General features: G+C 43.0%; 1 protein-coding gene across 10 annotated transcripts in view; it reads right to left on the bottom strand.

Annotated features, from left to right (window-relative positions):
- The window catches only part of Snrk (SNF related kinase), an 852818-nt gene that overhangs the window by 182829 nt on the left and 657256 nt on the right, over window positions 1-12733 (bottom strand). For 9 of the 10 annotated variants that reach the window (XM_071663342.1, XM_071663341.1, XM_071663344.1 and 6 more), the window contains one exon: window positions 12293-12432. In XM_071663342.1, the coding sequence (XP_071519443.1) occupies window positions 12293-12421 (129 nt within the window). In that variant the 5' untranslated portion in view covers window positions 12422-12432. Of the gene's footprint in view, window positions 1-10086; window positions 11041-12292; window positions 12433-12733 lie in introns of those variants that run through there. The other variant, XM_071663346.1, reaches the window with a different exon arrangement.

The raw sequence follows: 12733 nt of genomic DNA, 5'->3' as shown, positions 1-12733 counted from the left end.
GATGAAATTAGTGCTGACGAGGTTTGATCCCTCCACAGCTCTATAGTGATATTAATGTCAATTCCGAATGTTTGCGGCTTCAACATGTACAGAAGGAAAGTACTGAACATATGAGATTAACTTTTGGAACAAGAAAAAATACGACAGGGCGCGTCACAGCCATTACCACTATTTGATTTTACGACACGCAAGTTTTGTACCGAAGTTCTGTGAAAATGACTTTACTAAATTTTTCCGTACGTTCGAAAATTTTTGCCAATCAGCTCTCTTGGCCGAAGTCGTCTTGGTCGATTTTGTTACAACCTGTCCTTGTTGGTAAGGCTCACACCGTATACGCCGCGTTGCCTAGTGACCAGCGTACTGATTATGAGGTCGTGAAGGATGTTGTGCTGAAACTTACGAGTTATCTCCAGAAGCTTACAGACACAAGTTTAGAGCTAAGAGTAAGTCCTGATCAGACTTACGTAGCGTATTTTCGCGAAAAGGGCGATTTATGCACGCAGTGGCTACGCTCCGAACAAGTTTGTGAGTTTGCGGAACCTAAAGAATTAATGATACAATAAGAATGTAAGAATACTGTACCCCCTTAAGTGCTTAATAATTTAAATGATCAAGATGTGAAGTCTGTTGACAAACTGGGATACTGGATCAGTACGCGCTGACCCGCAAACTTGGTACGGAGAGATTTTCAGAGTTTTGATGGCAAAGGAAAATCCATCAATAATGTAACCCCACCTGATGCTGCTCCCTTGCTGGAGGCTCCTAAGAGTCAGAGAAAAAACCCGAGAGGGTTAGAGCATGTTTTAATTTTGGCAAGGTTGGGCATAAGGTGAGGGAGTGCTGGGCTCGAGTGAAGGAATCTATAGACTCTACAAAGAGTGGGTTTCTTCTCCACGTTTGGGTCACCTATTAATGTTAGTGAGGCTATCCCTGCTCTCAGGAAAGTGGTGGGCTGCGAGAGTGGCAATCCGTCAGTTGGGGATCCGTTTCGTGGGAACTACAACGCGTTCCTGTTTAAGGGCTATATTAGTAGACGTGGAGTATGAAGAAAAGTGACCGTATTGCGGGATTCTAGTGCGCTGCAGTCCCTGATGTTGAATGACGGTGCCGAGAGGAGAGTCTGGAGACAAGTCTTCTTAGACGGGCGGTGGAGGCTTAAGGAAAAAGCTCCACAAGTCAATGTAAGTGTGGAAACATCTCTTCACGGGCCCTGCTCTGCTGGGGATTGTGGATGGGTTGCTTGTCTTTGGCGGGGACTTTGTGTTAGGTAATGACCTAACGGGAGGAAAAATGAATCCAGTGCCGGCGTCGTTTACGGGAACGGTGGAGTCCACGGAGACAGCGCAACTTGAGGAAGTACCAGAGTACGTACCGGGTCCGTGGCAGCTAGCACGGTAGGCCGTGTGCCTGAGGACATAGTCGTCGAGACGGAGAAACTGAAACCAACTTCTGAGAGTGAGACCAGAGAGGAAGCTGTGTAATACCCTTTTTGCTGGGTAGACTCCGTTGAGATGGAAGAACTGACGCTCTCTGAGAATGAGATCAGTGAAGTCGAGCTGTGTGATACCTTCGCTGGTCTGAACTCCGCTGAGCTGGAGGAACTGAGAGTGAAGACGGTGAAGCGGGGCTGTGGGAAACCCACATTGCTGGTGTAGACTCACTTGAGGCAGAGATTTTGAGGACACCCTGGGAGGATGAAACTAGAGAAGCTGAGTGATACCTCCTGTGCTGGATTCAAATCCAAACAAGAATCAGTGGGTGAGGCTGATGATTTATCTCGAGCCCATTCAAGAGACCAAGGATCGAATGAAGAGCTGGTATGACAACCGGTCTCGATCGAGGAGCTTTGAGACGAACAACGAGGCGTTGCCTTTATTACCCAAATGGATGCTTAAACCTCGTGTTAATTATGATCCTACCCCTTTCAAGCAGAATGTTCTAGCGTGCAAGATCCACCTTCCAGCAAGAGCTGTGTGTGACGAAGAGGACGATCTAGCTGTGGCACCAGTGCTCTGGGGAAGCGACGGGTGGCGAGGTCTGCCCTGCTGTCGACACACCTAGAGGTCTGCCAAAGCTCACCTGGACGGGTCACCCTGACGAACTCTGACGTGGAAGTGGGAGATGGTCGGTCTATTGGACATGCTCCTTACTGGGTAAGTCCACAGTGAGCTACCATTCCTCAGGAGCTGGGCTACATGCTGGAGCACGATCTGATGGAGCAGTCAGTCGCCGCGGAGCTCGCTCGTAACCCTTAAAACCGAGTCCGATGGGACCTACCGGTTCGGCATCAACTAACAAAGTCAACAAGGTAATGAGGACTGCCAGCCCCCTCTCACCCTTCCACCAACACTAAAGGTCCAAGCTTTAGCCCCTAGATGTGCCCCCCGATCTAGAAGAGGACTTTGTTTCCTGGGTATGGTTGGATACTACAGGATGTTCATTATTAACTTTTCCACAATTGCAGCCCCTCTCACAAAAATATTGAAAAATGATGTCAGATATATTTGGAAAGAGCAGTGTGAGACAGCCTTTCGTCAGTTAAGAGCCATACTTTTTAACTGTTCCATCTTGCAGGCTCGGAACAGATTAGCTGTAGATGCGGTGTAGGAGCACCAGTGGTACTGTCCTCTTGCAGGAGAACGAAGAGAGGGTTGATCACCCTGTTAGCTACCTTGGTAAGGTTAAGCCCAAACAGACTGCCCTAACACTGAGAAGGAACTTTTATTTATTTGCATTATAACGCTTTCTGTATGTTTGTGCCCTTTAGGCAATGATCTTAGTTTAGCGTATGCTGACTACCACTCCCTTTAAAAATGTTAACTTTCCGGGATAGGAGTCAAAGGTTAACTTGGTGGGCCTTGTTCCAAGAGTACAATTTAGAGGTTCATATTATTGTCGGCACACATGCGCTTGCAGATTGTTTATCCCGCTCTTAAGAAAAAATTCTCTTTTAAATTTTCTTTTAAGTGGGGGGGGGGGGGGTTACGAACCTGCGTGTTCGTTGTGTCTATGTTTAGAAAGTTGTATGTTACAGGTAAGCCACATGGTGACCTGGGGGTCTTAGTAGATTCCTCGGCCGCTCCCACGCTCTCTAGGATTTCACACCTCCACGCAGAATGGTCACGCAAGCCGCGCCTGTCGCATCGGCCCGCTAATTATTTCTCAGGTTGCATTGTAAAGTAACCCGGGGTGAGCCATGAGGTCATGCCTGGGAAAGGTCGCCACCTCATCCTCGTTGCGTCATCAGAGATGCAGGGCTGGACCTAAAGCGGTAAGAGGGCCGAACCTTAGGTCTCCAGCCAATCAGTCGGAATGAGGGCGTGAAAATAAGTCTTTTGACCAATCGAGTAATTGCATGTGGTTATCGTCGAGATAAGGCAGGTCAGGGCGGGGCTGGCCCTCGAATACAAGACCCCGACGACGGCTTGGCCTTAAGTCATTCAGCCATCACGTGCCCGTCAGGTAATGTAGGTCTTCCTCGTTTCAAAACCCGTAGCCGCTGCGGCCATGACGAGCCACTCCGATCACAAGGATCTCTTGAGTGATGCGTCGCTAAACTAAATCATAAGATGTTGGGCTGTGTCGTTTCGGGTGTGAGGGTAACAACGTATAACTTGTCATAGAATTGCCCAACGAATAAGTGTAACTTGTATCGTGTTTCTATAAGGCAAATTGTTATAAAGGAAAGAGATGTCCTAGTTTGAAATCTTACCTGGAATGGTGAATGTTTAGTGTTAACGTAAATATTTGTGCCCGATTAATGTGCTTGTTATCTTGTACTCTTTATTTCTTGCATTATACGTAGTTTTAGCCCTGGTGTTTAATTTCATCCCATAACTGTAAGATACTGTTATCCAGTGTGGCGTAATATATATATATATATATATATATATATATATATATATATATATATATATATATATATATATATACTCATACTATTCGCCATTTCCCGCGTTAGCGAGGTAGCATTAAGAACAGAGGACTGAGCCTTTGAGGGAATATCCTCACTTGGCCCCCTTCTCTGTTCCTTCTTTTGGAAAATTAAAAACGAGAGGGGAGGATTTCCAGCCCCCCGCTCCCTTCCCTTTTAGTCGCCTTCTACGACACGCAGGGAATACGTGAGAAGTATTCTTTCTCCATTATCCCTAGGGATATATATATATATATATATATATATATATATATATATATATATATATATAGTCTGATCGAGTAAGCAATAATATATATATATATATATATATATATATATATATATATATATATATATATATATATATATATATAGTCTGATCGAGTAAGCAATAATATATAATATATATATATATATATATATATATATATATATATATATATATATATATATATATATATATATAATATATAATACTTTGTCGCTGTCTCTCGCGTTACCGAGGTAGCGCAAGGAAACAGACGAAAGATTGGCCTAACCCACCCACATACACATGCATATATACATACACGTCCACACACGCACATATACATACCTATACATTTCAATGTATACACATATATACATACACAGACATGTACATATATACACAGGCACACAATTCATACTGCTGCCTTTATTCATTCTCGTAGCCACCCCGCCACACGTTAAATGACAACCTCCCCCCCCCCCGCATGCGCGTAAGGTAGCGCTAGGAAAAGAAAGCAAATGCCATATTCGTTCACACTCAGTCTCTAGCTATCATGTATAACACATCAAAACCACAGCTCCCTTTCCACATCCAGGCCATACAAAATTTTCTATGGTTTACCCCCAGACACTTCACATGCCCTAGTTCAATCCATTGACAGCACGTCGACCCCGGTATACCACATCGTTCCAATTCACTCTATTCCTTGCACGCCTTTCACCCTCCTGCATTTTCAGGCCCCGATCGCTCAAAATCTTTTTCACTCCATCTTTCCACCTCTAATTTGGTCTCCCACTTCTCATTCCCTCCACCTCTGACACATATATCCTCTTGGTCAATCTTTCCTCACTCATTCTCTCCATGTGACCAAACCATTTCAAAACACCCTCTTCTGCTCTCTCAACCACAGTCTTTATTACCACACATCTCTATTACCCTTTTATTACTTACTCGATCAAACCACCTCACACCACATATTTTCCTCAAACATCTCATTTCCAACACATCCACCCTCCTCCGCACAACCCTATCTATAGCCCATGCCTCGCAACCATATATCACTGTTGGAACCACCATTCCTTCAAACATACCCATTTTTGCTTTCCAAGATAATGTTCTCGCCTTCCACATATTTTTCAACGCTCCCAGAACCTTCGCCCCCTCCCCCATCATGTGACCCACTTCCGCTTCCATGCTTCCATCCGCTGCCAGACCCACTCCCAGATATCTAAAACACTTCACTTTCTCCGGTTTTTCTCCATTCAAACTTACCTCCCAATTGACTTGTCCCTCAACCCTACTGTACCTAATAAACTTGCTCTTATTCACATTTACTCTCAGCTTTCTTCTTTCACACACTTTACCAAACTCAGTCACCAGCTTCTGCAGTTTCTCACACAAATAAGCCACCAGCGCTGTATCATCAGCGAACAACTGACTCACTTCGCAAGCTCTCTCATCCACAACAGACTGCATACTTACCCCTCTCTCCAACTCTTGCATTCACCTCCCTAACAACCCCATCCATAAACAAATTAAAACAACCATGGAGACATCACGCACCCCTACCGCAAACCGACATTCATTGAGAGCCAACCACTTTCCACTCTTCCTACTCGTACACATGCCTTACATCCTCGATAAAAACTTGTCACTGCTTCTAACAGCTTGCCTCCCACACTATATATTCTTAATACCTTCCACAGAGCATCTCTATCATATGCCTTCTCCAGATCCATGAATGCTACATACAAATCCATTTGCTTTTCTAAGTATTTTTCACAAACATTCTTCAAAGCAAACACCTGATCCACACATCCTCTACTTCTGAAACTGCATTGCTCTTCACCAATCTGATGCTCTGTGCATATCTTCACCCTCTCAATCAATACCCTCCCATATAATTTCCCAGGTATACTTAACAAACTTATACCTCAGTAATTTGAGCACTCACCTTTATCCCCTTTGCCTTTGTACAACGGCACTATGCAATCATTCCGCTAATCCTCAGGCACCTCACCATGAGTCATACACATTAAATATCCTTACCAACCACTCAACAACACAGTCATCCCCTTTTTTAATAAATTCCACTGCAATACCATCCAAACCCGCCGCCTTGCTAGCTTTCACCCTCCGCAAAAGCTACCTCTTCTGTTCACCAAATCATTCTCCCTAAACCTCTCACTTCGCACACCACCTCGACCAAAACACCCTATATCTGCCACTCTATCATCTAACACATTCAACAAACCTTCAAAATACTCACTCCATCTCCCTCTCATATCACCACTACTTATCTCCTCCCCATTAGCCCCCTTCACCAATGTTCCCATTTGTTGTATTACGCACTTTATTTACCTCCTTCCAAAACATTTTTTTTATTGTTCCTAAAATTTAATGATACTCTCTCACCCCAACTCTCATTTGCCCTCTTTTTCACCTCTTGCACCTTTCTCTTGACCTCCTGCTTGTTTCTTTTATACATCTCCGTCATTTGCACTATTTCCCTGCAAAACTCGTCCAAATGCCTCTTTCTCTTTCACTAATAATCTTACTTCTTCGTCCCACCACTCACTACCCTTTCCCATCTGCCCACCTCCAACAAGCATCTTTTGCGCAAGCCATCACTACTTCCCTAAATACATCCCATTCCTCCCGCATTCCCCTTACGTCCTTTGGTCTCACCTTTTCCATTCTGCACTGTCTCTCCTGGTACTTCCTCACACAAGTCTCCTTCCCAAGCTCACTTATTCTCACCACTCTCTTCACCCAGCGTCAGCGAGATACCGCCAGGAAACAGACGAAGAATGGCCCTTGTATACACACATATATACATAAATGCCCACATACGCAAATATACATACACATACATTACATAAATACATATATACATATTCATACTTGCTTGCCTCTCACCCTCCTTTATGTTCAGGCCCCGATCGCCCAAAATGTTTTTCACTCCATACTTTCACATCCAATTTGGTCTCCCACTTCTTGTTCCCTCCATCTCTGACACGTATATCCTCCTTGTCAATCTTTCCTCACTCATTCTCTTCATATGTCCAAACCATTTCAACAACATCTTCTGCTCTCAACCCTACTCTATTTTCGCACATCTCTCTTACCCTTACATTACTTATTGCCTTCAAACACTTCATTTCCAACACATCCACCCTCCTGCGGTAGGGGAGAAAGAATTCTGCCTCCGTATTCTGTGCGTTGTACAAGGCGACTACAGGGGACGGGGGTGGGAGCAGGAAGAGTGGATAAATTCCCTCTAGTATTTCAATTTCTAAAAGAGGAAACAAAGAAGCCAGGCGAGGAGTGCTGATCCTTATCGAAGGCTCAAATTGGGGTCTCTGATTGTGTTTGGATGTAACCAAGATGAGGAGAAAGTAGAGATAGGTAGTATGTTTGAGGAAAGAACCTGCATGTTCTGGCTCTGAGTGGAACAAAGCTCAAGGGTAAAGGGGAAGAATGGCTTGGAAATGTTTTAGAAGTAAAGTTAGTGGTTGGTGAGAGGGCAAGAGCTAAAGAAGCAGCACTACTCCTGAAGCAGTTGTGGGAGTGTGATAGTGCAAGAAAGTAAATTCTTGATTGACGTGGGCAAAACTGAAAGTGGATGGCGAGAGATGGAGAAAATTTAAAGAAGTGAGATGTTTTAGATATCTGGGAATGGACTTGGCAGTTAATGGAGCCACGGAAGTGGAAAAGTCATGGGATAGAGGGGACAAAGGTTGTAAGAGCGCAAAAATAGTCATGCTTGAACGAATAGTAGTTCCGACAATATTACAAGGCTGCCAGGAATGGGTTATAGATAGGGTTATGCGGAGGAGGCTGGATGTGTTGGAAATGAAATGTTTTAGGACACTACGTGTTGTGAGGCGGTTTGATCAAGTAATGAAAGGATAAGAGAGGTGTGGTAATAAAAATTGTGGTTGAGAGAGCAGAAGAGGGTGAGTTCAAATGGTCTTAATATATGGAGAGAATGTGTGAGGAAAGGTTGACAAAGAGAATGTGTCAAAAATGGAGGGAACAAAGAGAACCAAGAGACCAAACTGGAGATGGAAGGATTAAGCGATGAAATTACCCATCATTATCACAGCTTCTTAGATTGAGGTTATCGACGCCTTTCATAATTCTGAACACCTGTATTAGATCAGATCTTAATCTTCTCTTTAAGCTAATTATATTTAATCGATTATCTTGATATTTCCACGTTACTCTCCATTCAGTGTTTTCAAACAAGGTGACCAAAACTGAACACAAGATTCATGAACTTCAGACGTTTACATTCTGCATCAGATTTATTTCCCCATCTTAGTATCGTTTGCAATGTTCAATGATTTGAAAGGAAACCCATTATCAATATCATAAGAGAAAATCGGCCTCAAGACTGATCCCTGTGGCACAACACTTGTTATATCAAACCGTTCTGAGGTTTGACATGTACTCACTAATCTTTGTACTTTCGGTGGTTAAGGAAGTAGTTGATCCGCAATAAATAAACTCCTCTGTACCATAGGAATAAACTTTTACAAGAAACCTTTGATGGAAAAACTTTATCAAACACATTCTGAAAATCTAAATGGATGAAATCAACGACTTAATTTTCATGAAAAGCTAATCATATACACTATAAATTACAAGAAACAACGAGAAACTACTACAAAAGGAGCTTGAAATTGTAAATTTGAGCAGTGACCGTGTGATAAACCAAATGGGATAATTTGGTAATGAAATAGTACATGCAATAGCACTGATAGAATGGAAATTAAAACCTCACGGGGGCCACATGTGTAAGTGTGGATGTAATGTTGCGGAGTTTGTTCGTATATCTGCATGTGATTCCACGTGCTCGTCTATTCATGCTCGTATAGGTCAGCATATGTCTTTTACTGCAGAGACGTCTTTGCTCGGGCGCATAGGGCTGCGTGTGTTTTACCTTGCGACCAAGTATTTTGTTTGTCTGCTTAGTTTCCCAACTTTGTATAAGGGAATTTTATTCTCCTGTGGTGTATCATATAGGCCTATCTGTTATTTACTGATTATGTTGCCCAAAATGATGAATGATCCTAATAGGCATCCATCGAGTATCTCTCTCTCTCTCTCCCCCACACACTCCTGTCTGATGATCCAGCTTCTTAGCCTCCCATATGGTAGTACCAAATGCATTCTGGCAGTCCAGATACACATGATCCATCCCACTTCTTTTGTCTTACGACAAATTTCACTCTCTTGGAGAAATCTATGATGTTTGTTACATGACCTTTCCCACAAAACTGTGGTCTCTCACTCTGGGAATATCTCCTCCACAGAGTCATTCGCTTGTTCTTACAATAGCTTCCACAGAGCGTACTTGTAATTAGGTAAAAACTAGGTTACTTGATCAAATTTTCTCTTTACTAATATTGCAGTTCCCTCCAACTTCCTGTGATACCTATATTAAACCTGTCACACACTGACGTCAACTGCCACCCGTTAGGTTCGTTTTTCACAAGTTCTTTCTGCTTGCTTTGGTGCGGGCGAAGCCTTCAAGCAAAATTATCTGTCGTCAACCTTTTCACTGTAAGATTCAGAGATAGCACTATATTTGATATCCAATTATACACACATCAGCATTGAGTCGTCTCTGGTAAAATTACCGTTTCGGACATCCACTTGTTTTGAAGTTGAAATTATGCTTTTCCGATGGTTTTTGATGTGTTCTGAGCGATTATGACCTTCATTGCTGCAGCAAATCACATGTAAAGATATCCCTCCCTCTTTATCCGACGATAACGGGGGACCCCCAGTGTACTGATTTCGGATAGAATCGTTCAAGAGATATTAAATACTATCGGGGGAAGGATGGTAAACCAAAACAAATTTAACGTAACCTGGGGACCTAACGTAACCTATGCACAAGTATGCTTACCTGAATCATCTTCAGAAGACACAGTTGGGGCCGTCGTGGTCCTCTTCCTCGTGATCAACAAGTCGCACTGGCCGCTGGTTCTCCCACTGTGGGAGGTTAAGCTTGCTTGGTATTGACGAAGTCCTCATTGTTCTCTGTGACGGACAAGCATCGCGCCAAGTGCTGCTTTGAAGTAAACGGCCAGGCCACTTCACCCAACCTTTAACGTCTCTACACAGACGCTTGATACTGTGCGTGTGCATACTGGAGTTATGTGAATCAACAAAATTCTTGGATTGGTTAATCACACTGTACTTGCTCGTATCCATGGTTCTCCAGGCTGATGTAGGCTGCCAACTTGTCGTTCATGACTCTTGTCACTGGCCTTTCATACTGAATGAGTAGAGGAATCAGTGTAGCAAAGTTGCGTTTAAGGGCAACAGGTTCTACGACAGAAATGTAATGCTTCTTGGACTGCTTTAGTGCCGTCAACACCCAGGTGTCACCCAGAACATGGCTTCTCTCGTATTTCCTCTTTTCAAATTGCGATGGTCGACTTCCACAATATCTGGTCTGGTTATGAATACACACTAGTCTTCCGTCATTTCCGAATAGAAACTGTGCCAGTCTACACTCGTACTGAGTGAGACGTTCAGACACTTGACGGTATGATGATCCCAGACCTTATGGAGCCAATATGATCACTAAATAAAATCATTTTCCACAGCTCCAGATGTGCACCGTCGACAAATATTCCTTAATAATGACACTTGATAATTATACACAATTCACTTCAGCAGGGATACTGTGTTCTTGAAATTTCAACGATTCACCATATTTTCCATAATAACACCGAGTTCTTGAAGGAATTTCCATGTATCACCGTCTTTTCCATAATATCTAATGTGAAAACTTGTGGTATTCTCTAAATAATCAAGGAACAGACACCGTACTGGTAGACCGAAACGAAACTGATTTCAAATTCCAGCGAGGGGCTGCGGAAGCCTAAACCGAGCTGTGATTGGTTGATATATATCCAAGCCGACCAATTAATGTCCAGGGAACAAACGCGCATGCGTCAAACTCTTGATCATGCGTAAAGAATGATTTTGCAATAAAAGTATCGTAATTCACTACGGAAGTAATCATTAGCGGGAGAAACAGTATAAAATAATGATCCCAAGACTTAAAATCCCAATATTCGCTGGATGTCCGGAAAGGTAATAATACCGTCTCATCATTTGACTTTACCACGAATTTGTGCATAATACTAAGAGGGACATCAGATGAAAGGATTGAACAGCTTTTTCCATCCCTGTTAAACGCCAGCGGCAGTGGGCCCACCAAGTCTAATGCTTCGTCTTTCACGATTTGAATGCCAGCAAAGGTAACTCCTTGGTGAAAAACCGACACCAGCAATCATGTAACAGAGGATGTTGTATGCAATAGTGACTAACCAAATTTATATTCATCTATATACACTCTTGTTTCAGAAGACATGTGGTTGTTATCAACAAACCATCTGTGTAATTCAAGATATTCGTAAACATATCTGTATAATCATTGGTGGCGCCACGGGCGATTCCCAAACCTAATACAGTACTACCCTACTAGCCCAAATATCTCTAAATGCTTATGCTGACGTGACCTTATTTCCTGTGTGGCCTTGGACCAAAGTGTGATGAAAGCGAGTGTAGGCAACAGCTTCATTATCAATCGTAATTTGTGCAAAATGGTGACACGGTTGGCTGGGTAGGAGAATGGTAGCCGTGCACCCAACCGAGCCAGCACACATAAGCAAGTGGTGGCGCTTCCTCCACACGTGTCAACATTTTGAGATCATTTTCATCGACTCTTTCTTTTCTGAAAGACACTTTTACTCCTAATACATATATGTAACATACGGCCATATAAAGTCCCATACAGTTATGAAAAAGTCACAGACCATGTAAATACAAGGAAACCTCTCTTCATATGTCTGAACAGCTAGAAGTGTAAGAAAACGGGAAGAGTGAAAATGAGAAAATGAGATAATAATAATAATAATAATAATAATAATAATAATAATAATAATAATAATAATAATAATAATAAATATAAGAAGAAATAGATTATGATCATTTTTATCATTATATGTGGTACAAGTTAAGGTAAAAGCAATTGGTGACAGTAGCTGGCGCCAGAGGTGTGTGTGTGTGTGTGTGGGACACCGGGCGGAGTGCCTTACCTTGACGGCGACCTTCTCCCCGGTGAAGACGTGTCTGGCCAGCTTGACGACGGCATAGTGGCCGCGTCCCAGCGTCTCCTCCAAGTCGTACAGACCCGCGATCTTGCCATCGTACCCGCCCACGCTCATAGTACCTGCACCTGCAACACAACCACATAACGTTAAATCTGGAAATACAACATACTAGCAATGTCTTCTACAAGCTAAACAACACACTATATGACCAAATGTATTCGTATTCCGTGAACTACACTATCTTATACTTACAATATGATTATACTGTATTGCATTACGGCTATAGATATGAGACATAGCAACAGCTGTGGTGGAGGTACGTGTGCAGCGGGAGACAACAGAAACAAACAGTGGTAGACACCATGAACACAGGCGTTGGCGCCAGCGTACGGCGGAAGAAACGAAGGTCACAATGGAGGAAGCGGC

Source organism: Panulirus ornatus, chromosome 7, assembly GCF_036320965.1.
Source record: "Panulirus ornatus isolate Po-2019 chromosome 7, ASM3632096v1, whole genome shotgun sequence".
Lineage (NCBI taxonomy): Eukaryota > Metazoa > Arthropoda > Malacostraca > Decapoda > Palinuridae > Panulirus > Panulirus ornatus.
Note: the sequence above shows the minus strand (reverse complement) of the source record. Positions and strands in the feature narration are given on the sequence as shown.